At 55.5% G+C, this 26,757-nt stretch overlaps 4 protein-coding genes across 6 annotated transcripts in view; 3 read left to right on the top strand and 1 right to left on the bottom strand.

Annotated features, from left to right (window-relative positions):
- The window catches only part of CORO1C (coronin 1C), a gene marked incomplete at its 5' end in the record, with an annotated part of 46,543 nt that extends 33,150 nt beyond the window's left edge, over positions 1-13,393 (top strand). For all 3 annotated transcript variants that reach the window (XM_083874191.1, XM_083874192.1, XM_083874193.1), the window contains 9 exons: positions 539-661; positions 5,548-5,677; positions 6,403-6,584; positions 7,122-7,241; positions 8,077-8,181; positions 9,085-9,230; positions 9,712-9,769; positions 9,853-10,098; positions 10,784-13,393. In XM_083874191.1, the coding sequence (XP_083730317.1) occupies positions 539-661; positions 5,548-5,677; positions 6,403-6,584; positions 7,122-7,241; positions 8,077-8,181; positions 9,085-9,230; positions 9,712-9,769; positions 9,853-10,098; positions 10,784-10,903 (1,230 nt within the window). In that variant the 3' untranslated portion in view covers positions 10,904-13,393. The remainder of the gene's footprint in view (positions 1-538; positions 662-5,547; positions 5,678-6,402; positions 6,585-7,121; positions 7,242-8,076; positions 8,182-9,084; positions 9,231-9,711; positions 9,770-9,852; positions 10,099-10,783) is intronic.
- A 572-nt stretch (positions 13,394-13,965) lies between these two features.
- On the top strand, positions 13,966-17,021 carry SELPLG (selectin P ligand). The gene is made up of 2 exons (XM_083874196.1): positions 13,966-14,735; positions 15,490-17,021. Exon 2 carries the CDS (start codon positions 15,495-15,497, stop codon positions 16,686-16,688), a length of 1,194 nt encoding a protein of 397 aa, XP_083730322.1. The 5' UTR covers positions 13,966-14,735; positions 15,490-15,494; the 3' UTR covers positions 16,689-17,021.
- Positions 17,022-19,573: 2,552 nt separating this feature from the next.
- Positions 19,574-24,420, top strand: TMEM119 (transmembrane protein 119). Its single transcript, XM_083874025.1, has 2 exons — positions 19,574-20,396; positions 22,028-24,420. Exon 2 carries the CDS (start codon positions 22,050-22,052, stop codon positions 22,782-22,784), a length of 735 nt encoding a protein of 244 aa, XP_083730151.1. The 5' UTR covers positions 19,574-20,396; positions 22,028-22,049; the 3' UTR covers positions 22,785-24,420.
- A 147-nt stretch (positions 24,421-24,567) lies between these two features.
- On the bottom strand, positions 24,568-26,673 carry ISCU (iron-sulfur cluster assembly enzyme). Its single transcript, XM_083874026.1, has 5 exons — positions 26,574-26,673; positions 26,376-26,489; positions 26,044-26,154; positions 25,354-25,432; positions 24,568-24,965 (listed from the first exon to the last, which is right to left on the bottom strand). Exons 1-5 carry the CDS (start codon positions 26,655-26,657, stop codon positions 24,871-24,873), a joined length of 483 nt encoding a protein of 160 aa, XP_083730152.1. The 5' UTR covers positions 26,658-26,673; the 3' UTR covers positions 24,568-24,870.
- Positions 26,674-26,757: the final 84 nt, after the last annotated feature.

Here is a 26,757-nt window from a genome sequence, read left to right as displayed (position 1 = left end):
TGGAGAGAGAGATGTGGAGCAGGTGTGGCTGTCACAGTCCATGTTGGCAACATTTATTCCTCAAAACAATACTTTCCTCTGCACAACTGCATCCTGAAATCTTCCCATCCAAGCAAAATTCCCATCCAAGCAAAATCCTTCTGTTTTAAGAAACCAGGGAGACCTGGTAAATTCAGTGATTACCAACACCCTCCAATGACATTTTTAGCTTGGTTGTCTTCAGCTGTCTGTTGGGAAGCATGGATGAAACCAGAGCTTTGCTCTTCCCAGAAGGTTGGGATGAAAAAGGGATGGTGTGGCAGCAGCTGCTGAGATGTGGGATCACAGCCCTGCTGTGCTGGATCTCTGAACTTTTCCTTTCCCCATGGGGAGTTTCCAGCTCGTTGGTGCTGGAGAAGAGCTGCTGCTCTGTTTCCTCTGCTGATCCACGAGTTCAAATCTCATAGATCTGTGGATGTGAAAGAGCAAACGGAGGGTTGGGAAGCACCTTCCTTTGGGATATCACAGCTCTCTTTCTTCTTCTTCTTCTTCCCTCCAGACAGGCAGGATTGACAAGTCCTACCCCACAGTGTGTGGGCACACGGGGCCGGTGCTGGACATCGACTGGTGTCCCCACAATGACCAGGTCATCGCCAGCGGCTCCGAGGACTGCACTGTCATGGTGAGTGTCCCCTGTGGGGTGGGCTTTGTCCAGAGGACGCTGGAATTCCTGCAGGTGTCTCCAGGAACCTCCTGTTCCCAAGGGGAAGTGAGAGCAGGGTCATCGTGGAAGGGTTTGGGTTGGAAAGGACTTAAAGCTCATCTCATTCCAACCCCTGCCATGGGCAGGGAAACCTTCCATAGACCAGGTTGCTCCAAGCCCCATCCAGCCTGGCCTTGGACACTTCCAGGGATGGCCAACCTCTGTCAGCACCTCACCACTCTCACAGGGAAGAATTTCTTCCATTTTTCCTTCCCCTGGACGTTTGTCTGATGTTTGGGAAGAGGAATGAGAGTGCCAGTCTGTGGTGAGGTGTTTTGATTTGTTGAGCTTTAAGAAAACAGGTGGTTCCTTACCTCAAATATCCCAATGGATATAAAAGTGTGTGTTGGGAAGAGGTAGGGATTGGAAGGGAAGGAGCCCAGCAGGTTCCAGGATTCATTCAACCCTTGATTTAAGGGAGTTGCTTTAAATTTTCCCTGTACCTCCCAAGTTTTGAGCAAGTGTCAAAAGGTCCTTTTTTTAATAAATAAATAAAAATAATCCCAAATTCTGCACCTGCCAACCTTGGGTTGAGACCTGTTTTAACTCAGTGATGGCCCAGCCGGGCTCTCTCCGTGATGGATGTGGAATCCCGTGCATGCAAACACAGCAGAATAAGTGAAAGAAAATCCTTGGAAGATGAAATAATGCCAGATAACTCCAGAGATCTTTGGCCATATTTAGAAATGCTGTAGGCTGAATGTTATATTGAAATCTTATTATAGATCATGTCAGATAAATTCCTTTGCTTCTGTTCATCGTTAAAATGTTTGGGAGGGGATTCATCCCAAGAGGCTTTTCCTGGGACAGCTCTTGCCTGTGATCTCTCAGTCTTGGAAGCTGAAGCATGTTAACAAAATGGGCTATATTTAATATTAAACAAAACAACAACTTCTGTGTTTGCAAGGCTCACTACTGGGCTGGAACTGAGCTTTGGAAGGATGCGGGAATGTTCCTCCAACCGGGATGTAGAAGGGCTGTGCATTGAGGATGTTTCTGAAATATGAGCATCAGTTGAAGGCCCAGAGCTGCCTCCTTGGAGGCAAAATAAGTCTGTAATCCAAGTGCAATGAGAAATATGTTGGGAGGCTCCAGAGGGACTGACAGAGTTGAGTTATGGGTTGTCCAAGTGCTTGTCAAAGTGGACAGGCTCTCTCCCTCACACCATCCTGATGTGGACACAAGCTGCAGGAATCTGCACCTCCTGCTGGACTCTGAGGGTTCTCCACACTTCCCAAGGTGGGGATGAGTTTCCTGTCCATCCCTGGAGGCAGCACCTGTGTGGGAAGGGCTTAGGGTGGAGCTGCCTGGGGCTTTGCACCCTCGTGGTCGTGTTTGTGTGACCTGTCTGGAGTGGAAAGGGAAATAGGGGAGTCCTTGCTGCACTTCCAGGATCAGAGCTGTGCAGGGTTTGGAAGATGCTGGGAGTGTGTTAGCTGGAGGTTTGGAATGGGAAATGATGGACTTCAGGTCATTCAGGATAGTTGGGAACTGCACCTGATGTGTAAAAAACACCCCTGGCTTGGACTTTTGAGAATTTTAATTGTTTTTCTGGCCTGTCATAGATAGTTCAGTGTCCTGTTTTCCTTGACAAAGAGTTTGGGTCCTGCTTCCTGAACAACCTGAACAGAATAAACCCAGGGAACTTTCCAGGACACATGGCTGTTCATGGGCTCCAAGCTCTGCTGGGGGAGACAAGGAAAAGTGACGTGGTGGATTCTGTGGCAATTCTAGCTGCTGGAGAAAAGACCTTGTTCTTAAAGACCATCTGGGCCCTGGCACTTGGGGATTTAGGATCTCACCCTCTGCCACAGCAGATCTCAGCTACGTCAGCCAGACGTGATTGAGGGACAGAATGTGGATTTGGGACAGTGTTGAGGGACAGAATGTGGATTTGGGACAGTGTTGAGGGAGAGAACATGAATTTGGGATGGTATTGAGGGAGAGAACATGGATATTGAGGTGCAAACCACTCAGGTGGAAAGGGCTGATTCTCTGCAGCCCCCGTGTGGCACAAGAAAGTTTCACTGGGCCCTATCCAAACCCAGAAACCTTTTCCTCTAAAGAAATTACCAGATTTTTACAACACCTGCACATAAACCTTGAACGGGTTCAGTGTTGGGAATACCAGACACAGCATTGGAGAGAGGATTGGGAAAGAGGAGAAGACCTGACATGCCTCCCCAAAGGCCTCCTTTTAGAGCCCTTGCAAATGCCTTCTGTGGCCTCTTTCCTTGGAAGAATTGTTTCCTTGTGCCAGCAAATGAGGAATTACTTAAATATTCCTGCTTGATGTTGTGCTGAATGGCTCTGATGTCCTGCAGGCTTTTTGTTCAGCTGGAAAATGTTTTAGTGGATAAAGATTTGTAGATGGTATCGAGGCCCTTCCTCAGATATGGAAAATTCCCTTCATGAGAAGGTGGATTTTAAGGAATTTGTGTGAAAAGGCCAGAGCAGAGCTCATGTGATGGAGCAAGTTCCTTTAAAAATAAAAGAGAGCCCTTGCAGTGACCTGAGCCACCAGCCAGGACAGGGAGAATGAGGAGAAGGTCTGATCCTACAAAAATGATGCCCCAAGAGCCTCTTCCTGCAGGGATATGGTAGCAGGGCCATCGATAAATCCAGGCTTCAAATTCAGTTGCCTCCTTCCTTCAAGTGATAAAAATTGATACATGTGATGTAGGAAGTGATGTTTTTTATAGACATGGATTTAATCTTCTTTTCAGCTTGTGCAGAGTCTGAGGAGGCTGTTTTTGCTTCTCTTTAAAGGGGATGAAAGAAAAGTTTTCTTTGTTTTCTTTCTCACGTGTTGTTTGTGCGAAACCTTCCTCTGCTGCCCTTCCTGCAGCCCCAAACCTCTCCCTCAGCTGTGCCACAGCTCCACTTCCTCTTGCACAAACAAACAGCCTTGATAACATCAAACTCCCCCCAAAAACACCCAGACACCCACGGGAGGGAGAGCTGACAAACACTTCCTAAAGCCCAGACAATCCTGCAGCATTTTAAGGTCTCCATGGAGCCATCCTGAGTCCTCCCCCTCGGCAGGGTAAGTCCTGCATCCAAAATTTTGTAATTTCCCTGTGAACCTGATTTGATCCCCAGCTGAGGCCAGACCCCCACCCTGTGCAGGAACGAGGGGTTGGGCCAGTTGGGACCATGCCCTGACCTTTCACACTCGTTTCTTTATTATTTTTGGGAATAGCAGGCAGGATTATTGGGTCAGTAGTCTGAAATCTGCCCAGGATTACGCTGCTCTGCAGCTGCTCCCAGGGCTTTACCTGACACAAAATTCCATCTGTCCTCCTGAGGCTTTTTAAAAGAAAACCTTTTTCACTGGGATTTTGCCTCTCTTCCCTTTCCCACCCCCTGCACTTGCTATCTTGTTTAAATTCTGGAGTTCTGGAGTTTTCTGGCTCCTTTGTATTTGCTCAGAGGAATCTCAGGATCCTTCCTGGCTGAGATGGTGCAGAACAGAAGTGAGTCCCTCCCCCTTGGCAGTCCTGCATCCAAAGTTCTGTAATCTCCCTGTTTTGATCCTGGCTCTGCACAGACATCCCAACAATCCCACCCTGTCACTAAGAGTCTTGTCCTGGAGCTCTGGCAGCCTTGGGGCTGTGCGCCTTTTCACCCCTTGCAGAGGAATCATCTCCTGGAGAAGTGTTCCCATTGTGGTCATTCCTCCTGGGATGCTGAGGGTACTGGGAAGGATAGCACTGGCTGTGTCCATGAGAAACTAAACCAGTTTTGGGTTATTTAGAGGTGGATTTTTTTTCTGGTGCCAGTCATTCCTTTGAGAAGGGAAAAACTGGGATTAGCACAGAAATCCACGTGTCCATCTCTTCCTAAATCCACTCCCTCACATCCCACAGCTTGTTGGGCATCGTGGGCAGGGTCTGGCAAGCCCCGTTCTCCCAACTCCAGGAAAAGCAAACAATGGGAAGCAAAGCAAACGTGCTCTAATGCTGCCACCTACCTACAGCAACTCCAACTGCTCCCCGAGGGGCTCTCCCTGGAATTCCATGGCATTTTTTAATACACTCTATGTAGGTCAAATTCAATTCCAAGATGATTGTCCAGTGCTGAATTGCAGGAATGGTTTTGGTGGGGCTGATCCTGCCCTGGGGCTTTGGGGTGATGGGTTTGTCTGTCCCATTCCTGGTCACTGCCAGCTGCAAAAGCCACCTCCCTCCTGCTGGAATTCCAGTGCTCTGGCATCCTTGGGGGGCTGTTCCTCCTCCTGGTGGAAGTTTGCAACAGAAGGGTTGTGTAACCAGGCAAGAAGTGAACAGGCAGTGCTGATTTTTGCTGCTCTGGCTTCTTCCAGGACCAAACTGCTCTTCCCTGATTAAATGGGGTTTGAAAGGATCCTGAATCCAATGGGAAAACAAACGGCTGGTGTTCCTAAAGAAGTGAAAAGCAGGCAGTGGTAGAGCTGCAGCATCATCCCTCTGAGGGACAAGCATAGTTTGGAAAGACAGCAGCCTGTTCCCATGGAATTGGAGCTGCAGGGGAGATTGTTCACACTCCCTGGGGAACAGGAGCAGAGCAGGTCCATGGACATGGAAATAAAGGGGTTGCACCATGAGCAGCTGTGGGTTGTTCTGGCATACGACTGAGGAAGGATGTTCCTCATGGATCAGCCAAGGGTTTATTGACAGCTGGGAACGATTCCCTCCCCAATTCCCATCCTGTTTACACAGAGAAGTGACAGCTCCAGCAGCTGTGGGACGCGGGAAGCAGCTGAGCCACGTGCTCTTCAGAGGGGCTGCCCTTGGCTGAGCACTTTCCTTTCCTTTCCCTTGCAGGTGTGGCAGATTCCCGAGAACGGGCTCACCCTGTCCCTGACAGAGCCCGTGGTAGTGCTAGAAGGCCATTCCAAGAGAGTTGGCATCGTGGCCTGGCACCCGACGGCACGCAATGTGCTGCTCAGCGCAGGTACAGAGCACAGCCACCTCTGCTGCTTTCCTCCTCTCCAGCCTCTCCTTCTTCCCTCTCCCTGTGAGCTGCTCAGATCCCTGTGAATCACAAGACCCGTGGCAGTAGCTGGGAACACTGGGACACGTGGCTCACAGCCCCCTCTGTATCTCAGCCTTTTTTATCTTCGGTTTACTGGGATAAACACCAAGGAATTGTCTGGAGTTGGAGTATGAAAGTTGTTCCAGGCTTTATTTGATCTGCAATAACAATTTACGTCTACATTCCCCACATCTCTGTTCTCATATACTTTTAGAACAGGCCCGAGTGTTTCTCCTTTCCCTTGATCCCTGCAAAGTATCCCAGAGTCCAGCTGTTCCTCCCACAAGCTTTCATGGTCAGCATTTTCCAAATTGTCTCTTTGGCCGGTAGAGTCCATGGAATGAGATTCTTTTGACCACTGAAAGTCAGTCACATCATTATGGAAATAAACTGGATAATTCATTATCCATTGGCATGATCTGAGGCTTCCATGGGTTAGGAAAGAAGTGAGTCCTTTCAGCTGGATTGTTGGATGAGCTGGGTGTTTTCCATTGATAAAAATCCCTCCTGAGCTCCCAGTCTGGGTTTTGGTTTCCCCAAAAAACCTTTGGAGCTGCAGGGGCTTTTTATCCCTTCTTCCCCACCTCTGGCTTTGCCCTCATGTACCCCAATGCTGTGACTTGAGCTGTTATTTCCCATTTTAGGCTGTGATAACGCCATCATCATCTGGAATGTGGGAACAGGAGAAGCCCTCATCAACCTGGATGACATGCACGTGGATATGATCTACAATGTGAGCTGGAATCGCAATGGCAGCCTCATCTGCACAGCTTCCAAAGACAAGAAAGTCCGAGTGATCGACCCCAGGAAACAAGAAATTGTTGCTGTAAGTTTGCTTAATCATTAAAGACACAACCGGATTCACTCCAGCAGGGAATGAGCAAGAAAATATGGAAGAAAGAATCTTCTTGCTCAGTTTATACACCACGTTCAGTTGCTTTCTTCAGAAATTACAGGAGGAATAGTAGGGGTTGGAGGATTTGTCTGGGTTTATTGGGATTAGTGTTTGAACCAGGATTTTCGGGCTCAGTTTTAAACCTGCAGGAGTGTAATTCCACATCTAATCCTTTTGTATAATTACAGTTTCAGAGTTGTGCATGCAAAGCAGAGCTTTAGTTGTAGCTTGCAAAGAGGTTTTCCTTCAGCCTTGCAAGAGGTTGATGAGCAAAGCTGGAATGAGCCAGGACCGTCCCCTTTTCCCGGGGTTCAGTGATTGGGTTCTTCCCTCACACTACAGCGACGGAGAATTGGATGTTGCTCCTTGGATCTCTTCCTGCATGGAGGAGCCACCACTCCATGCAAGGAATGCAACAGAAAGGGGATTTCTGTTCCCTGCTAATCCTGACCTGCTCCTCTGTTCCAGGAGAAGGAGAAGACCCACGAGGGAGCGCGGCCCATGCGAGCCATTTTCTTGGCGGACGGGAACATCTTCACCACCGGCTTCAGCCGCATGAGCGAGCGGCAGCTGGCCCTGTGGAACCCGGTACGGCCCGGGCTGGATCCCTGTGCTCCCCACAGCCATGGAGTTACCAACCCAGCCCTGCAGCCCTGGAATCATGGAATGGAATGGGTTGGATTGAACATTAAAGCCCATCCCATTCCAACCCCCTGCCTTAGGAAGGGACACCTTCCCCAAGTCCCATCCAATTTGGCCTTAGGCACTTCCAGGGATGGAACTTCCACAGCTTCTCTGGGCACCCTGTGCCAGGGCCTCTCCACCCTCACAGGGAAGAATTCCTTCCTAAACTCATAGTTTATATAATTGAGGTTATTTCTTCCCTATCTTCTGCCTGCTCCTGCTTCCATGATTTTGGCTGTGTGGTCACTCAGTGAAGGAGCTGAGCGGGAGCTGCAGGTTGGAAGTGCCTGGGAAGATGCACATGGAGCAGAAGGGCTGTGGGAAGGTCACTTCTCTCTGTGCATTGTGCAGAGCAGGACAGCAACAATCCCAGGAGGGTTCAGGGTGAAAGGGACCACCTGGATTGTGTCCAGGTGGCTTTTGAGTGTCTCCAGGGAAGGAGCTCCATCCCATCATCCATCACACATCCCATTCCACTAACTCACTGTGTCACATATTTCCCTTGACTTGGTGAATTTTCCTGGCTCCTGTTTTTATTTAATTTAGTGATTAAAATGCCCTTGGGAAATGAATCAGCTTGTGAACGTTCCCAGCATTTGTTGTAACACATGGATCCTTCTGGGTGGTACAGACACCACTGGGAGCTCACTGCCTACAGAGTGTTAATAATTTAGACCCTCACTCCATGAACAGAAGCGTTTCCTATCTTTATTAACATCCCTGGCATTTTTATTTCCAGAAAAACATGGAGGAGCCAATAGCCCTTCACGAGATGGACACCAGCAACGGGGTCCTGCTGCCCTTCTACGACCCAGACACCAACATCATTTACCTGTGTGGGAAGGTAAGGAGAGGCTTTGGAGGCACCTGGAGGGAGTGGTGCCTGTGGAATGTTCCCAAAGAAATCAGTGCTGCAGCAAATGTGGGGCTATGAAGAGACCAAACTCCTGGAATGGGTTTGATCCTCACCCTGCAGAACCTGTGAGGGAGCTGGATGTTTCTTTGAGATGGATTAGGTAAAGCTGCTCCTAATGCAACAAGTTCTACACTGTTGGCAAAACATTTCTGGTGTTGACCTGGCTGATTTTACACTGGTATGGGAGGAAGGTACATTTTGGGTGTTGTCCTCCTTGTCCTTGGAGATGCTGGAGCATGTGGTAACTCTCCTCTGTAATTTTGTGGGGTTAAATAATAGAAAACTGGAATTAGCTGCTCCTTTCTAAAATCAGTTTGTAGGAATTTGGTGCCCACATGTGATGGACCCCTACAAATAGGAGGTAAAGCCAAGATGACCAAGGAATTACAAAAAGGGATCCATGTTTATGAATGTATGTTTATGAATCTCATCTTTGTAGCAGCTGATGAGGAATATTTGGTTTCCATCTGCCACCACTCCTACAATTTCAGAGACAGTGGTATGGTAGAATTGCTTGGAATTAAGGATAAACTGGTTTATAGCCTTTCTGCCTGATTGTGGAAAGAGGTTGTTCCACAAGAGGTGAGGAAAGGGCCACTCCCAGCCTGGAAGCACGAGCTCAGTCCCTGTCCCACAGTGTTTGGAACAGGACTTGAAGGAATTGTTCAGTTGATGGACTAAGATTGTGGATGGGGATCAGCTTTGCTTCCATATCAGCTGTGAGCTGTCCACGGCAGCATTCCTGGATGGAAAGGCTGTTGTGAGCAGCAGTGTGGGCACAGGGAATACAGGTCCTGCAGCCTCTGGAGGATCTCCTGGGGTTCCTTGCAGGGTGACAGCAGCATCCGCTACTTCGAGATCACGGATGAGTCCCCGTACGTTCACTACCTCAACACCTTCAGCAGCAAAGAGCCGCAGAGGGGCATGGGGTTCATGCCAAAGAGGGGCCTCGACGTCAACAAGTGTGAGATTGCCAGGTGAGGAGAGCTCATCCCAGGGCTGGGAATTTCAGGAGTGGTTAGAGCAGCAGAGCAGTGAGCACGGGGCAGTCATGGTTAGGAAAACCCAGGAAGGGCAGCAGGAAATATCTTGGGATGTCACTGCAGTGGCTCCAGGAGGGAACATCACTGCTGGCTGGGAACATGATCCGTCTCTTCTCCCAGGAAACAAGTGATAGAACAAGGGGAAATGTCCTCAGATATTAGGAACAATTTCTTCATGGAAAGGGTTGTCAGGCATTGGAAGGGGCTGCCCAGGGCAGAGGTGGAGTCCCCATCCTGGAGGGATTTAACAGCCATGTGCATGTGGCACTTGGGGACATGGGTTATGGTGGCCTTAGCAGTACTGAGGGAATGGTTAGACTTGACGGTCTCAGGGATTTCTGTGGTTCCTTGGGGTAGCTCCTTTCTCATCTCCTTGATCCTCACCCCCTGTCCCACCTCTCCTTTTCCATGGCAGGTTCTTCAAGCTCCACGAGAGGAAGTGTGAGCCCATCATCATGACGGTTCCCCGCAAGGTGAGCACTACCCTGGGGCCGGGCTTTGGAGCCAGCTCTTGCCTCCCAAAGTTCCTGACTGATCCATGTCTCCTGCCTTGCAGTCTGACCTCTTCCAGGACGACCTGTACCCCGACACAGCCGGCCCAGAAGCAGCTCTGGAAGCAGAGGAATGGTTTGAGGGGAAGAACGCCGATCCTCTCCTCATCTCCTTGAAGCACGGGTACATTCCAGGCAAAAACAGGGATCTCAAGGTGGTCAAGAAGAACATACTGGACAACAAACCCGCCGGGAACAAGAAGACTGATCTCATAAATGCTCCAAAGAAAGCAGCGGATGCCTCAAACTCCGTGAGTAAACTCCAGGAATTTTGGGGGTGATGGCCTCAGGTGGGAATGCCAGGGTGGGGCCAGTGACAGGACCTGAGGGAACAGCTGAAGCTGTGTCAGGACAAGGTTAGGTTGGATATCAGGAAAAGTTTCTTTCCCTAGAGGCTGCTGGGGCACTGCCCAGGCTCCCCAGGGGATGTCACAGCCCCAAGGCTGCCAGAGCTCCAGAGGTGTTTGGACAACACTCTTGGGCACAGGGTGGGATTGCTGGGATGTCCTGGGCAAGGCCAAGAGTTGGATTGGGTGATCCCTGTGGGTCCCTTCCAACTTGGGCTATTCCGTGATTCTGTGGTTCTAATGCTTCTGTAGATACAGAGGATTACTTGGAATTGTTTTTTCTAAATCACGGAACCATTAAGGTTGGAAAAGACTTTAAAGATTCCCCAAGTCCAACCCTAACCCAGCACCAGCACTTTGTTCACCACTAATCCGTGTCCTCAAACGGTGTCCTTTGGGCCACAAAGTATGGCTTAAAGAGCAGGTACTGGTCCTGGGTGGGTGCTGCTGGAGATGCTGCTCCATGCCCTGAGCATCCCAACTGCTCCAGAGCGCATCACACCCTCATCCCTCCAACAGTCCCACTGGGAGGAGCCCTTTCCTTGGAAAACCCCAGAGCTCTCCTCACTCGTCCTTCCATGTCTTCCAGCAAAATGACGCCAAATTGGAGGAGATTTTGAAGGAGCTGAAATCCATCAAGGACACGATCTCCAACCAGGACGAGCGCATCTCCAAGCTGGAGCAGCAGCTGGCCAAGATCGCGGACTGACGGGGCCGCCAGCCCAGGCACATCCCTGCTCCCAGTTCAGCCAGCAGCAGCAGCCTGCAGCATTCCAGTACGAGCTTTCCTGTTCTCCTAAATCCACGTCAACAAGAGCCGATGATTTCAAGCCAAGCTTTTTAGTGAAAGATATTTTTTTTTTTTGTTTGTTTCCCGATGTTCTGATGAATTTTTGTGACTGTGTCAAAAACTAGGCAAAAACGAGAAGTGCTACTTTTACAGTTTTTTTTGGGTTTTTTTTTTCCCAGATGTTATTATGAATCCTTGAAAAACGAATCCGTTCTTGACTTCCAGTGTCATGCCCAAATATCTTTTTTTCTAGATTTAGGGACCAACGTCACATTGTTCTTAACCATTTTTTTTTTTTTAGAGTTGCCAAAAAATAGAAAAAAAAATCGCTTTTATTTTTCTTATTTGCCACTTTTGCAGTATTTGTGTTTCCATTCCAAGGGACAGGGGGTGTGGGGGGTGTTTACACTGTGCAGAGAACAAAGCTGAAGCTATTTTGTATAAATCCTCCATTTGGAACAATCAGGTGGATTCCCTTCCCTTCTCTTCCCTGTGGAATCCCCTTGGAGATGGGATCAACTGCCTTTCCTGCTCCACAAGGTGTCCCCAGCCCTGCTGGCTGACAGAAAGATACAAATACATCATTCTGAACAAGGGGATTTATTTCCTACTGAAGTTTTAAGCCAGTACCGTGTTCCCATTTTCCTGCAATGCCAAGGTTTGATTCCATGACCAAACCCACATATTTTACTTGCTCATTTTTATTTCCATTTCAATGCAGAAGTGACTTCCATGGAGGAATGTTTTTTACCCATGGAGTTCCAGGTGAGCTATGGGATGCCAGCAGCTGTTGCTGTATATCCGTGTTCCTCCCCCCCAGCGCTCCTGAGCTCATGGCTTTTACGGAACTTTTGGAATCCATCAGCCCCTCCCTCACACCAGTGCTGGTGATAGGAATTTTCTGTGCTTCCAAGGCAGCCTTAGCAGCAGAAAGGTGATGTTTCCATGATAATTATCCACCATCAAGATGCCTCTTTTGTTACTTTTTTATCATTTGTTTTCTGCTGTCCATCGTTCCCATTCCTGCCTCCCCCCCTGCCATGCTGGAAAGCTTTGCAGGAAAGGATTTGTTCCCGGATCAGATGAGTGACCTCCAACCCCAAACCCCACCCTGCACTCCCAGCCCTTCAGAAGGGACTGGGAGGGTGGATTTGATCCCACTTTGGAGAACTGGTTTCTCACACAGCTCCTTTGGGATCCTGCAGGGAGTAACCCTGTGAGTGCTCTAGGCTGGCGAGTGAGCTCCTCTCCTCCTGGAATTCCATGGAAGCTCAGCTCAGCAAAGCTGTGCTCAGGCAGGGTCTCCCCTGTGAAGGAGCTGTCAGGGATGGGGCAGGCTGGCTCCCTGCTCCCAGGCTGTGTCCTTGTGCTGGGAATGGGATCCAGGACACGCTGGAAAGCTGTGCCAAGCAGGATTGGTGCTGCCATTCCTGACACAGCCCATCCCTGCAGTGCCAGGGAGTGCTGATCACCCATCCTCAATCCAAAGGTGGGCAGAGACCATCAGGTGTCCAAGAGCTCTGGATCCCTATCCCAGCTGGACTCTGTCCCTGTGGCAGCTCCGTGTGCTCCCACCTGGAGCATCCCAGCGGACAGAAGTCCCTTCATCCAGGCTGAAGTGATTGATTTTTTTATTTTCCATTAGTTTAGCTAGGAATTCTCCAATTTTCCATTTTTTTTTTTCCCAGTGTTTGCATGTTCAGAACTTCCAGGTTACGGATTCCCTGTTGTGGAGGGATGTGTGTGTGGAGGCAGAATCAGCCGGGGGACGTAGCTGGAGAGGCACGAGGACAGGATGGAGGAGACAGAGGATATGGTGGGAATTGCAGAGCAGGAAAGCTTCAGAAAAGTGGGATTTCTGTGTTTTAGGGACAAGTGGCATCCCCTGCCCCGTGCCCGTGGATCCACAATCCGGCCGCTCCGGGTTCTTTGGCTGTTTGGTGACGTTTCTGTATTGCAGTAAATGCCTGAGATGTGTATTTTTATGGATTTTTTTTTTTTTTTTCTTTTGGAACCCAAGCCCGAAGGTCGTTCTCCCCACAGTGGTGATTTCTGTGTTGATTTGTATGTGTGACTTCAGGGTTGTGTGCTCGGGGACCTCGGGTTTGTTCCTAACATTGGAGGGAAATCAGTTTGGGGAGCCGCTGGATTGAGGTGCCCTGGGGTGGGGGTGTGGGAGATTTTAGTTCCTAGCCTGTATTTTATTTAAATGAACTGATGCCTCGCCAGGCTCAACCGGAGTCAGTGCCTGAAGCTTTTTGTAGCCGTGATATCCCGGGAGAGAACCAGCCCAGTCCAGAAAGACGCGCTCTTATAGAGCGACCAGAGTATCTGTCCAAATATTTGCTTCCATTTTCAAAAGATAAAAGTCATTGATTATAAACTGCCTCTGCTTGGCTTTTCATTTGGCTCTCGGCATTCCAGGTCTGATTGATAACCGGGATATGGAATGGTGGATGCTTGAGTGGGGGGGCTGTGGCTGAGGGGATCCTTGGGGACCTTCTGCTCTTGTCCCAGGAGAGCCAGGGCCCATTCCTGGACTCATCCTCACTGGTGATTCCCAGTGATGAGCCCAGGAGCTTGGCTGGGTGTGGGATGTGATGGCACAGATGGGCTGGGGGATCTCGGGGTGGATGGGGGTGATGCGTTCCCGGGAAGGAACAGCCCTGCTTGGGAACTACCCTGGATCCGAGGGGGCTCATTTTGCTCTTCCCCAGGTAAGATTTGTTTCCAGGCTGCAGGAAGTCTGAAAGGACTCAGAGCCTGGGCTGGAAACAGCATCAATTCCTCCGCCCAGGTCTGAGCTTTCTCAGGGCTGCGGCTTTTCAGGGGATGTTGCACAATCACCTCCGGAACATCCCGAGCCCGGCGCCCCCCGAAGCCGGGCAGGGATGCTCCCAGAGCCAACGCTCCCCGGGCACCGTGCATGGATCCGTCCCAGGGATGCTCATCCCTCAGGCCTGAGCACCGTTCCTTCCCTGTCCCAGCCCCCAGGGCAGGTGTTTGGGAGCAGGGACGGGCTGAGGTTTCCGAGGGAGGGCGGGGGGTTGTTGACACCCCGAGCCCGTTCCTGCGGATGTGCCTCTTGCATCAAGCACCTTCCTGCGGCTGCGGCTGCGCCTCCCGCCCGAGAGCCTGCGGTTGGGGCGGGGGGTTTCCTGTCGTGCCGATGCCACGAGGGCGGGACAGCACCCAGGACAACACCCCGCAGCCCCCTCAGCCCCCCGAGAGCCCGCCCGAGCATCCTGGGCATGGTGCTGAGAGCACCCCGGCACAAGGGCTGTGCAAAACATCAAATCAAGCCCTCACCATCCTCCTCCTGTGCTGGGGCGTTTCCCATTGTGGCGGTATCTCAGGGCACCCAGGTCCCCTCCCTGGCCATGCCCACACCGTGCCCGGGGGGGTGGCAGCCCTGGCACCAGGTTTGCCGTCACTTCTGCTTTCGGGGCGAGCGCAGCTGCTCCGCGGGGCCGAGCCGGGGGCTCCAGCAGGGCAGGAAGCCCCTCTTTGGGGTGCAGCTCACACCCTGCCACCCTCCCCGGGGGTGCCCGCAGCCCCAAGCCTTCGGTGGCCCCACTGTCGCCGTGACGTCCCTTCCCCCGGGGCTCTGGTAACCGCAGCCGCCTTTCCCGCCCCCTCCCTGCCCCGCCCGGCCGGAGGTGCAGGCGGGCGCTGCCCCACGACGCCCCGCGGGTGCCAGGGCTGCCCTCGCCGGTGAGTCCTGCAATTGGGATCCAGTTCATCAGCACAGGTGAGCCCTGGTGGGAAGGTGCTGGATCAAGGCTCGGCCCCGGGGATGCTCTGGGGGTGCTCAGGGTGCCACTCTCCGTGCTGGTCCCTGGGGGTTTGGGGAGGGAGGTGGGGGTTTTGGGGATGTGGAGCCTCCTGGGGATGCTCGGAGCACTGAGCCGTGTCTGGATGCTGCTGGGTGCGGGTCCTCGGGGACCTCGGTGGCTTCCGCCTACCGGGGCTGCCGAAGGAGGAGGGGAGTGGTGATGGGACAGGGGGATTTGGAGTGAGCTTGTGGTGGGTTTGCCTCTCCTGCTCCAGCACAGAGCACAGGCTGATGGCGGCCTCAGCCCTGGAGCCCTGTGCCAGCCTGGCAGGCAGAGGGGAGGACAGGCACCCCGGCAGGAGGGGGGGTCTGTCAAAACGTGGGTGACATCCCTGTGGTTTCATTTCCACACGGACACTCATCCCGCAACTGCCCCGTCCTGCGGCAGCCGCCTCCATCGCGGCTGATTTCCCATTTCCAGACACTCAACTTCCTTATCAAAACTCGCTCCTGGAGCAGAGCCACGGGCGCTGAGCTCCCGCAGGTGGGGGCTGTGGCAGGAGGAGCTCGCTGGGTGCATCCTCCATCTCCCCAAACCCCAGGGCTCCTCTCCAGAGGGAGAGGAGGGTCCTCGGTTGGAATATGTTCCCACATTGGGGCAGTTCCATGCTCTGCATTCTCCCACACCGAGCAGGACCCCGATGTCACCTGCCCTTTCTGTCCCCTGCAGGTCCCATGGCACTGGGCCGGGCCGTGCTGGTGCTGCTGGTGCTGAGCCCCCTGTGGGTGTGTGGGGCTGAGCTGCTGGAGCCGGGGCTGCCCCGGGGCAGGCAGTGGGTCTGGGGGGCAGCCAAGCCCCTGCCCCTGTCTCGTGAGAGGAGGGATGTCGGTGGGCAGGAGCTCGGTGCCACCACCATGATCACCAGTGACAGGAGCGATGGTGGCTCTGTGCCACCCCCAGCCCCCGGCACCAAGGCCAGCCTGCTCCGTGTGCCAACCACAGTCGACCCCATGGATGATTCCCCCGAGCCTGAGCTGCTCCTGAGCTCTGCAGCACCAGTGCCCAGCACCAACACCAGCCTGAGCCGGGTGCCTGCAGCGTCCACCACAGCCGAGCCTCTGGATGAGACAGATTCCCCTAAACCTGATTTACTGGAGGACTCTGTGGCCCCAGCAGCGCCCAGCACCAGCCCCAGCCTGCTCCGGGTGCCTGCAGCATCCACCACAGCTGATCCCATGGATGAGACAGATCCCCCTGACCCCGACCTGCTCCTGAGCTCTGCCCCAGCAGCAGCACCCAGCACCGGGGCCAGCCGGGCACTCGTGGTGCCAACCACAGCTGATGCCGTGGATGAGACCGATTCCCCTGCTCCCGACCTGCTGCCGGGCCCAGAGCCTGCCACACCGTCAGCAGCCCAAAGGAGCATCACCACCCCCCCCAGCTGGCTCATGGAGGAGGACACAGTGACTGACGGCCCGGACAGCAGCTCCTCCACGGGGCCACCCTCAACAGCGCCCCCAGGCTTTTTTCCTCCCACCAAGAAACCCAAGAAATCCGGATCTCCGCCTACCCCGACCCTCCCGGCCTTTAGGGACACGACACCGGGGAGCACCGCGGTGCCCTGGGAGCCCAGCGGGGTGATGAGCAAGTGCCTGCTGGCCATCCTGGTGCTGGGGCTGGTGGCCGCCACCTTCCTGGTGTCCACGGGGGTGCTGGGGACGCTGCTGTGGCGGCGGGCGCGGACGGGCGAGCGCCGCTTCAGCCCCACCGAGATGGTTTGTATCTCCTCGCTCCTGCCCGACGCCGAGGCGGCCGCCGGTCCCCGGCCTGTCCCGGCCCCGCGGCACAAGCTGCTGCTGCCCGACGGCAGCTCCGAGCCCGATGGAGACAACCTGACTCTCAGCAGTTTCCTGCCGGAGCATTCCTGAGCCCCAGGGGTGGCTCCTGCAATCCCGCGGCGCCGCGGGGCCGTGGGCCCGGTCCCCGGTGGGGTTTCAGCTCGGAGCAGTGTGACCGAGCTGCCGGTTCAGCCCTCGAGGCTCATCCCATTAAAAAGTTCCCCGGACGTGGTGGTCTCTTCCTGGCAAGTCTGGCACCCGCAGCCCCTTCCCCGCCGCGCCGCCTGCCCACATCCTGCTGCTGCCAAAATTTCGCTTCTCCATCCTCCCCCTCAAACCCCTGGGGGAGCAGAAATGAAACCCGCAGTGACACCTCGCCGGACAGGGAGCAGACCCCGGGACCTCCTCGGGGGAGCTGGAAGGGCGGGGGGACGGGGCGGAAACTCTGGAGGAAGGGGACGGGGACAGGGACAGGACGGGTGTGCTGGTGGCACAACGTGTTCCTGCCTGCGGTCGCTGCAGCGAGGCGGGGACGCCTCCGGAGCCGCCGCCGCCTGTCAGGTCCCCCCCCGGGGGCCAACGGCGGCCACAGGGTCTCGGCATCGTCCGGCAGCGCTGGGACCAGGCCTGGGAATGGGAGGGATGGGAAAAGCACGTCCATGAAAGGCCAGCGAAGGTCCCACCATTTCACCCACTCAGGCAGGTGTCAGTCACCTCACATCCCTCCATCCCCACATCCCCATCCCGGCTGTGACCAGGATCAGTGTCCTCATGTCCCCATCCCCACCCCTGCCCTGCCAAATTCATCATTCCCATTCCCACATTCCCATCCCCATCCCTACATCCCCATATCCCCTTCCCCACGTCCCCTTGCAGCCTCCTCGCAGGCCACTCTGGGCTGTCTGTCCAGGGGGCATTGGCAGCGTGGTCGTTCACCTGCACCCCGGCCCTGCTGCCTGTTTACATTCACTCTGTGCTTGGGATATTTTCCATCTGGATCCTGGCAGCTGCACGGCCCCTGCTCCGGCTGTGAATGTAAATGTTTATGGGTGAGTCAGGCGGGCCAGGGGACCCACAGCTGGTGGCCACACAGGACACCCTGGCCTGGGCTCCTGGCTGATGCCACCCTGCTGTGTCCCACTGTGTCCCACCAAAGCAGCCACGGGGGAAGAGGGACTCTCCCCTCCTCTGGCTTCACCCCAGAGCAGCTCATCCACCCGCGGTGAGGATGAGGCTGGTATATCCTGAGGAATTGGATTTGTGCAGATCCGAGGGATTGCTCCTGCTCTCCCAGCCCTGCGCCGGCCGCTCTCCAGCAGGAAATACCCAGCGAGGAGAAACTCTCCTCCACCGCAGGAGCGGGAGCGGGAGCCGGGAATGGCCCTATTTGGAACAGTCGGCAGGTCCTGTCTGGCTGCCATCGCCCACCTCACGGCACAGGAATTCACGGGGAGCCTGTGCGGGGTCACCGCAGGATCCTCAGGGATCCCGCCGGAGGGAGGGAGGGAGGGCACAGTGTGGTGGGGTGGCACCGGGCTATGGTGGGTGACAAGGGACAGGGGATGGCACCGGGCTATGGTGGGTGACAGGGGACAGGGGATGGCACTGGGCTGTGGTGGGTGACAGGGGACAGGGGGTGTCACCAGGCTATGGTGGGTGACAGGGGACAGGGGATGGCACTGGGCTGTGGTGGGTGACAGGGGACAGGGGGTGTCACCAGGCTATGGTGGGTGACAGGGGACAGGGGATGGCACTGGGCTGTGGTGGGTGACAAGGGACCGGGGGTGGCACCGGGCTGTGGTGGGTGACAAGGGGACTGGGGTGACATTGGGCTGTAGTGGGTGACAGGGGACTGGGGTGGCACCAGGCTGGGGTGGGTGACAGGGGGCCGGGGATGGCACCAGGGTGTGGTGGGTGACAAAGGGCCGGGGGTGGCACTGGGGTGTGGTGGGTGACAGGGGACTGGAAGTGGCACCGAGATGTGGTGGGTGACAGGGGGCAGGGGGTGGCACCGGGCTGTGATGGGTGACAAGGGACAGGGGGTGGCACAATCCCATACACGACGCTGCCCATGGAGCCCCCCACGCCTCGTGCAGCTCTGCAGGCCGGGTCCCCTCCGGGTATTTTGCTGGCACAGCAAAGCGCAGCCCAGGGAAGCAAATTAAAAGCAGAGCAAGGCTGAAATGCCTCTAATTGCCGGTTCCCCGGGCGGGCCGTGCCGCCGAGCCCAGCCCTGCGCGGGCCCGCGTTCCTGCGGCCCCAAATTACACAGCGGGGCCGGGCGGTCCCGGCCCTGCCCAGCTCCGAGGCAAAAACGGCATCCTAATGGCCGGGGGGAGCTGGCACCGGGAACCGGGCCGGGGACCCCGGCTGAGAGGGTGGGGACGCTGGGCAGGGAGGGATGGGGATCTTGGGCGAGGGAAAATGGAAATATTGGGCAGGGATGGATGAGGGCTCTGAGCAATGAAGGGTGGGAGCAGTGGGCAGGGCGGGATGAGGATGCTGGACAAGGAGGGATGGAGACTCTGGGCAAAGCGGGATGGGATCCTTGGATGAGTGGGAACGGGGACTCTGGACCATGTGGGATGCAGACCCTGGGCAGGGTGGAATGGAAACCCTGGACACGGAGATTGACCCCAACACTGGGCGCACAGGGGGGGAAGCTCAGCCCCATCCCCGCCTGGGCTGCAGGAGCAGGGCCGGATGCTGCTGGAGCTCCTCCAGGCCGCCCTCACCCCCGGCCTCCTCTCGCCTTTCCCCCTTCCCCTCTAAGATTTCATCACTGAGCACTTAAGGCCGGGAAAAGCCGCCCCAGCAGCTGCTGGGAGCCGCCGGGGCAGCCAGACGGACGGAGCTTTTATTTCGGGGAGCCGCGACGGCGGCGGCGGCTCCGGAGAAACCCCGGCGGCGCCAGCTCCGCTCCGGCCCTGGAGGGGACAGCATCCCTCCCCCAGCCCGCGGGGGTCGCGGTCCCTCGGCGCTGCCCGTGGCTTTTTGGGGGGTCTGGCAGGTCCCCAGAGAGGAGCAGAGGAAAATAGCAACAGGATGAGGTCACGCAGCGGCTGCAGCCTCTTGAGCAACCTCAGGCCAGGCCGAGGGGACCAGGGGAGGGGGAGACAGAGCTTTGGGGGGGGCTCAAGAGCTGCCCACAGACCCCCAAACTGGAGACCAGGGCCCAGGGAACTGAGCAGCTGCTGTGTTTGTCTGGGGAACCAGGGGGACCCCTGCCTGCCCCCCATGGCAGAGGTGCCCAGGCCAGAGCATGTCTAGGCTGAGATTTTAGGAAACATTCTCCTGAAATTAAGGAGATGGTCCTAAGCCGTATTTGCCCCACTGCCTCAATAATGCCAGGGCACTGAGCCCACATGCCTCACTGTCCCCTTTGGACCCTCAGACGGGCTTTACCCCCACCTTTGTGGATAAAAACAACATTAAAACAAGCCCCTGTGTGACCCCCATCCCAAAATGTGGCCCCTTCCGGGGTTGATGATGGGGAGCACCCAGGGCTCCTTTTGCTGACGGGATAAGCCAGAAAACACCCCCAGCCCCAGCTGGAGTTCATCTGGGAGGGGGCTGGGGGCTGCCTGCCTTTCCCTGGCCTCCCACACCCCCTCCCCATCCCGCCTGTAATGAGAACAAGCTGGTCCCGGGCTGCGACGCAGGAGGAGGAGGAGGAGGAGGAGGAGGAGGAGAAGAGGGAGAAGGAGGAGGCTCCATCCCAGCAGGCTGCAGAAAGGGGCTCGAGGTGTGTGGGACAGATCCCGTCTTCCCGGCTCCCTCCTGCCGGCTGCGGGCAAGGTGAGGATCCCACTGGATGTGCCAAGCTGCTCCCCAGTTTTTGGGTGTCTCTGGAGCAGGGCACAGGCTGTCCCACAGCCGGGAGCGCTGCGGTGAGGGCTGGGCATGTTCCCCACGGCGGGACACGGATGGAGTCGGCCACATGGCTGCATTTCCAGGCAGGACTTGGAGCGTGCCGCGTCCGGACAACACCAAAATCGTGAATTTCTGGAGCGGCTGGGAAATGGAGCTGGGAATGAGCTGTGGGTCTGGGGGTGGGCGAGGAAGGGGCTGGAATGGGATTGGGATGGGGGTGGAGGGCTGGCCATGGCCGTGGTGCCAGGCCCTGCTCTTGGCACTGCTTTGGGCTTTGCTCAGCCCCTCCATGGCTGCGGCTGCTCCTCAGCTCCAATGGCTGCCGGGGAATTGATGCCATCCCCATCCCGGGACCCCTTTCCCGCCGAGGGGCCCCTGTCTGGGGTGAAGAGGAGGATGAAAGGGCTCATCTCAGCCCCTCAAACTCTTCATTCTCCCGATGCTGGTCAGTGCTGTGACCCCACGGCTGCAGCAGTGCCTGTGGGGAGCCGGGAGGGTTGGGGGTCAGGGGAACCTCCCACCTCTGCTGCCTTTTTTTGCACTGGATTAATGGAAACCAGATTGTGCAGCCGGGAAAGAGCCTGGAAGCCATATCCTGCTGCTGGAGTCCCTCTCGGTCTGTAGAGCTGCTGCCTTGGGTTTGTTTTGGGGGGAAAATGCGATGTGGGTTGGGATTTGGGGAGCCTGAGGTTGAAGAATTTTCATTGGGGGGTCCCTGCTGCTGGACCTGGGGAGCTGCTTCCTGAGAGCTCCCCATGGAGCCGTGTGGAGGGGAAGAGCCCTGGGAATGGCTCGATGGCGTTACGTGGCGGGGCACGCGTTGATGTCCCTCGGGAACGTCTCACGACGTGGTGGAGACGGTCACGTCCCTCTCCCAGATCCCGTGGGGTGCACGGGCTCACCCCGGTCATTGCTCCAGGGAGGGAAGTGCGTGTCCTGTGTCCTGCAGCACACTGTGGGCTGTGCAATGGGGTAGATCCAGCCCCAGCCAGTGAGGAGCATGGCATAGGGACAGAGCCAGCTGTCCCCCCTTCACCAGGACACTCAGGCAGCTGGGACCTGCATTCCCTGGACCTCAGCTCTGGGGCTGCCTCTTTGTCCCAAACCCCATCCCAGCTCCACTCAACCACCATGGTGGCACCGGGGTGAAATCCTGCCCCAAACTATTTTTAGCCGTGCTCCAGCTGGGAATTAACGGTCTGGGATGGGCGGTTGGGAAATGCCTCTTGCTCTGGGCCCAGCCCCTTTGTAGCGTCGCCTGTGTCAAAGTTTCCACTGCAAACCTCCATTTTTTCAGGAATTCTCTAATCAGCCAAATGACCGTTGTCTGGAGCCGGGCGCTGGCAGCAGCCCCGGTCCCCCGGCCTTGAGCAATCCCACCCAGCTGGCTTCCAGCTGCTCCCTTGGAAAACAAACAGAGCCCCTCACTCTGTCAGGGCGAGAAAAGCAGAGCTGCCTTTCTACCTCCATAAAGAAATTCAGGCGGGTGAGGGCTGGCTTGGTGGGCTCACTCTATGGGGGTACTAACACATCCCCCTCTCCTCTGCATCCAACAGGCCTCCTGCACGAATCCTGGGAATGGGCTCAGCCATGGGCACGTGGTCGCTGCTCTTGGTGCTGCTGGTGGCAGCCCAGGCACAGGCGGCAGCGTCCCGGCACCGCCCGGTGCTGGCAGACACCGCGGGCAGCGGGGACGGGGACGAGGCATCGGCCACTCTGCCCGCCCAGCCCGTCACCCCCCGCATCAGCCCCACGGTTGGGGACACGCCGGGGACCACGGTGACCAACAGCTCGGCGCCAGGCGTGCTGGACGGGCTGGTGGACTTCTTCAAGGAGTACCTGCTGCTGGTGGTTGTGGTGGGCTCGCTGTCCTTTGTCCTCCTCTTCATCATCTGCGCCGCCGTCATCGTGCGGCAGAAGCACAAGGCCTCCGCCTACTATCCCTCCTCCTTTCCCAAGAAGAAATACGTGGATGAGCGGGACAAGTCGGGGGGAGCGCGGGAGTTCAGCGAGGTGCCCGAGGCCGGCGCGGAGGAGCAGCTGGACGGCAGCCGGCAGCTCCAGGCGGACATCCTGGCTGCTGCCCAGAACCTCAAATCCCCCCACAAGGCGCCGCTGGCCAACGGGGCCCAGGGCGAGCAGAATTCCCCTCAGGAGGAGGAGAAGAAGGAAGAGGAGGAAGGAAAGAAGGTGGGGGATGAGCAACCCAAGCCTCCTGCCCAAAATGCAGGCGCGGAGGAAGCGGGCAGTGCGGGAAGCAAGAAGAGCCCTGATGCACCCCAGGATGGCTCCCAGGCTCCCTCTGGGATCTGAGGCAGGAATACAGTCCCGGGCAAGCCTGAGGAGCTGCTGGCTTGGGACACACGATGGACACGGTGGATCAGGTTCCCTACGTACGTGGTGGCTCAAGGAAGCCCCGATGAAGATCCCGTTCCCCCCCAGCTCCCCTGACCCTCGTGCTGACGGGATGCTCGTGGGGGGGATTTGCCAGCTGGTGGTTTTCCCCAGCACTGGAACGCTGTCAGCCCCAGCTCCTGCTGCCCAAGGGGCTTCTCCCACCCCAAGCACTGGGTGGGTGTGTCCCTGCACCTCCAGCTCTGCCCCCACTGTGCCACCAGCTTCCTCCCAAATGTTATTGTAATCAGCAGCAACAGCCTGGTCCATGCCAGGCTCCTGGCTGGGAGCTGTGTTCCTCTGGGAAGAGGAATGGAACCAGGGCTGGAGGTCTGTAAGACATGGGTCAGCTTTGCCCATGGCCACCCAAGGGAAAGAGGGATGAGGATTTAGGGTCAAGGACTCTCCTTTTCCTTTTCCACCCCAGAGCTCAGCTGGATTTTGGCCTCACTTCCTGAACCCCTTCAGCTAGAAATAAACATTTCCTCCGCACAGCTCCTCTCCCGTGTGTCTCTGCAGCCGTGGGGTGGCCAGGGGACAGTCCCCATGTCCCTGTGCTCCTCCAGGGGCAGTGGAGCCCTGGGCAGGGTGTTATCAGCCCTCACATCAGCACATCACGTGCCCTTCCAGGAACCCTTTATCTTGTACCCACAGCTGTGGGGCCGAGGGGGGGCTGTGGGGACTCAGCCATGGCACTGGGGTGCAGCTGCTGCACTGGGGACAGCAGGGGAAAGGTGAGAGAGGCTGTTCTGCCTCAAAAGCAGCACAACCCCACATCTCTGTATCCCTGCAACCTCTTCTATCCCTGTGCTTTATCCCACTATGTCGCTGCATCAGGATGACCTTCCCTTGGGAAGAGTGTGCCACCACAAAGAGCTGATTTTGGCCCAAAGGAGATGTGAGCCCGTGAAGTTTCCCTGATTTTCTCTTAAACTGGGAAACAGCAGGATTGTTCCATGAGGGAGAGGCACGTTCCTCACTGCTGGAGGGTGCCAGGAGCTGAGGAACCACAAGAGGGACCCTGTGAGTGGCAAAACATGTGACCTCTGTGTTAAAAATTACAAATATTGTGCCCAGATGGAGCAGAATGAGACAATTATTTTTTTTTAAATGTGGTTTTAAATTTTTAACAACACCCTTAGTGTGATAAAAAGGGAAATGAGGTGTCTTGTAAGGGATTAGAAGGTAGATAAGTGAAGTTGGCCAATGTGTTGTCTGCTTGGTTTGGAAATACTCTCCTGGAAAAGAGGAACTCTGGGAGTTCCCCCTCAGCTCTGCTATTCCCCACCAGGGTTCCAGTCTGAGGCTGTGTTTTAGAGAATCTTGGAGTGGTTTGGCTTGGAAGGGGCCTTAAAGCTCATCGAGTTGCAAACCCCTTCCTTGGGCAGGGACACCTTCCTTTAGCCCAAGATTCACAGCTCTAAGAGAGCACCTGGTGAGTGAAAAAGTGAAATTCTTAAGAGAAAACACCCCAAAATTCAGGCTGTTCCTCAAACAAGAGCTTCACAAATTAAGCAGCGACAGGATGGGAGCAGAAACCACCAGTGTTTCCTGGCCACTTTTCCCTTTGGCACCTGCAAAGGCTCACAGAACTCCAAGAGCAGGAATTTGCCCCCGGATTGCGAAACCAACCCTGACACAGCCGGAGCCGAGGGCGGCCCCACAGGTCTCACACACACAGAAATCCAAACCAGGGCAACAATTCCCACCAAATTCCATAAAGTATTAGGCAAAACTAGACATCTTCCCAAAATAAAAATAAAAGTGCAGCCCTTCCAGTACCGGACAGCGGGGTTTTGTCTCCGGAGCAGAGTCTTCCTGCGGCATTCCCGAGGGAACAGGAGCCCCCATCCATGTGAGCACTACGGAGTGGCTGGACACCACAGGGACACTTTGTGCATAACTTGTGCGTATCTTACAGCTTGAGTAGTGCACAGGGTCCTACTACAGCTCGGGAATTGCACTGCAGAGTGAGGAGGGAGGGAGGGGAAGCTGAGCAGGCAGTTCAGGCATTGTCGGCTTTTTTGTCGGACTCTCTGTTTGACTCCTGCTTCAGTTTGTAATCGGCCAAGGCAGCCTTGATGGCATCTTCAGCCAGCACTGCAAAGCAAAAAAGAGGGTTTTAAGGACAATTCAAGGGCTTTTAGGACAAAAGATGAGGTAAAAAACAAAAGCAGGCAGCAGTGAGCTAACAAGATGAGACCAGTAGACTCATCTTAGGACTACAACCTGAATGGAATTCCTGAAATACTGAATTCCTATCTAATATAACTTCAGATAATAATATAATTCAGAATCATATCATTTATTATCAGGCTCCTGAGCCACAGTCTCCAAAATATTGAAGTGATCTAAAAATCATTGAATTAACCCTGAAATCTGAAGGTTTTCTCTTAAGGAAAATGTCATGCAGAAACTGTTTGGAAAACAGCATCCAGAAGCATCTGTGCTATTCCCAGAGTATCTGAGATCCAGGGTTTTTACTTACTGGAGCAGTGCAGTTTGACAGGGGGAAGGCAGAGTTCCTTGGCAATATCTGTGTTCTTGATTTTCAGCGCTTCGTCAACCTGAAACACAGGCAGAGATGGTCAGGGGCCCTGCTGTTTGTGTTTGCTAAGAAGGTTTAGTGCTCCAGAGCCAGCAGAATCCACAGGGGAGATCAGCTCAGCTGCCCAGGGCAGTGAGGAATGTGGGAATTAAGGAATGTCTGACTGACATAGCAGTGTCACTGACTGGCTCCACTTGGGCTGCTCCAAGTCTGTTCATCCTCTACCACGACACTGAGGTGCATTTACTGCTGGTAGAAAAACCAATCGAACTGATCTAAAGACCCTCTGTAACTAAAAGTTCTGCCACCAGCCTGGTTTTGCTCATTGCACAAGACACAAAGTAATTTCCTGGTGGAATTGTTTAGAAACATGTGGACTGGGGACATGGTTGGTGGTGGAGCTGCCAGTGGACTTGATGTTCTCAATGGGCTTTCCCAACCTTAATGATTCCCTGATGGTTGTTGAAAAAGACAATTATTGCCCTACAACAACTGAAACCCTGACAGCACTGGCAGTCACTTCTACAGCACAAAGTAGTGCAGGGACTCTCTGGAGAGCGCTTCCTACATGATTCTAACAGAGAACACAAGCCCGTGGGAAGCTCTGAGGCTTTCCCGGAGCTCCCTCACCGTTTTCCCTTTGACCCACTCGGTGGCCAGCGAGCTGGAGGCGATGGCCGAACCGCAGCCGAAGGTTTTGAAGCGAGCGTCCACGATCTTGCCGTTCTCATCCACTTCCACCTGCGGGAGCATTTTGGGGACATTTCAGCGCCCGGTTTAGCTCGGCCAGGTCCCCTCAGCCGGGCCCCGGGGAGCGGGACTGGCCCAGCCGCGGGCACAGGGAACGGGCAGGGCGGGGATGAGCGAAGCCCGTGTTGTCCCCTGAGGGGACACGGCAGGTTTGACCCTCGCAACAGCCTCGTGTGACCCCCACCCAGGTGCCAGCGCGTCCCCAAGGTCACCTGCAGCTTCATGACATCGCCGCAGGCCGGGGCGCCCACCAGGCCGGTGCCCACGTTCTTGGCATTGCGGTCCAGGGAACCGACGTTGCGCGGGTTTTCGTAGTGATCCACCACCTGCCAAAAAAACAGCGTCAAGGAGTGTCAGGGAATGCCACCCCGCTCCCCGTCGTCCCTCCCCGTGTCCCGCTCGCCTCTCACCTTCTTGTGGTAGCCCAGCGCGGCCGGGGCCGGGCCGGGCCGGGGCCGCAGCAGCGCCGCCCCCGCCGCCCTCAGCGCCGCCATCTTAACTGAGGGGAGGAGCGGTGTCCCACTCCCTTTTATAACCTCGGGCGGGTTGGCCCCGCCCCAAACACGCCCTGACCACGCCCCTTCTCCTCCGGAG

Source organism: Zosterops lateralis, assembly GCF_965231275.1.
Source record: "Zosterops lateralis genome assembly, chromosome: 17".
Taxonomy (NCBI): domain Eukaryota; kingdom Metazoa; phylum Chordata; class Aves; order Passeriformes; family Zosteropidae; genus Zosterops; species Zosterops lateralis.
Note: the sequence above shows the minus strand (reverse complement) of the source record. Positions and strands in the feature narration are given on the sequence as shown.

What these genes read in the sequence shown, in the direction of transcription:
- ISCU (XM_083874026.1), bottom strand. Translation starts at nt 26,657, where the DNA reads ATGGCGGCGCTGAGGGCGGCGGGGGCGGCGCTGCTGCGGCCCCGGCCC. An exon ending in GCGATGTCATGAAGCTGCAG is followed by an intron (nt 26,155 to 26,375) that starts GTGACCTTGGGG and finishes ATGCTCCCGCAG; the next exon opens with GTGGAAGTGGATGAGAACGG. An exon ending in AGTGGGTCAAAGGGAAAACG is followed by an intron (nt 25,433 to 26,043) that starts GTGAGGGAGCTC and finishes CCTGTGTTTCAG; the next exon opens with GTTGACGAAGCGCTGAAAAT.
- TMEM119 (XM_083874025.1), top strand. Translation starts at nt 22,050, where the DNA reads ATGGGCTCAGCCATGGGCACGTGGTCGCTGCTCTTGGTGCTGCTGGTG.
- SELPLG (XM_083874196.1), top strand. Translation starts at nt 15,495, where the DNA reads ATGGCACTGGGCCGGGCCGTGCTGGTGCTGCTGGTGCTGAGCCCCCTG.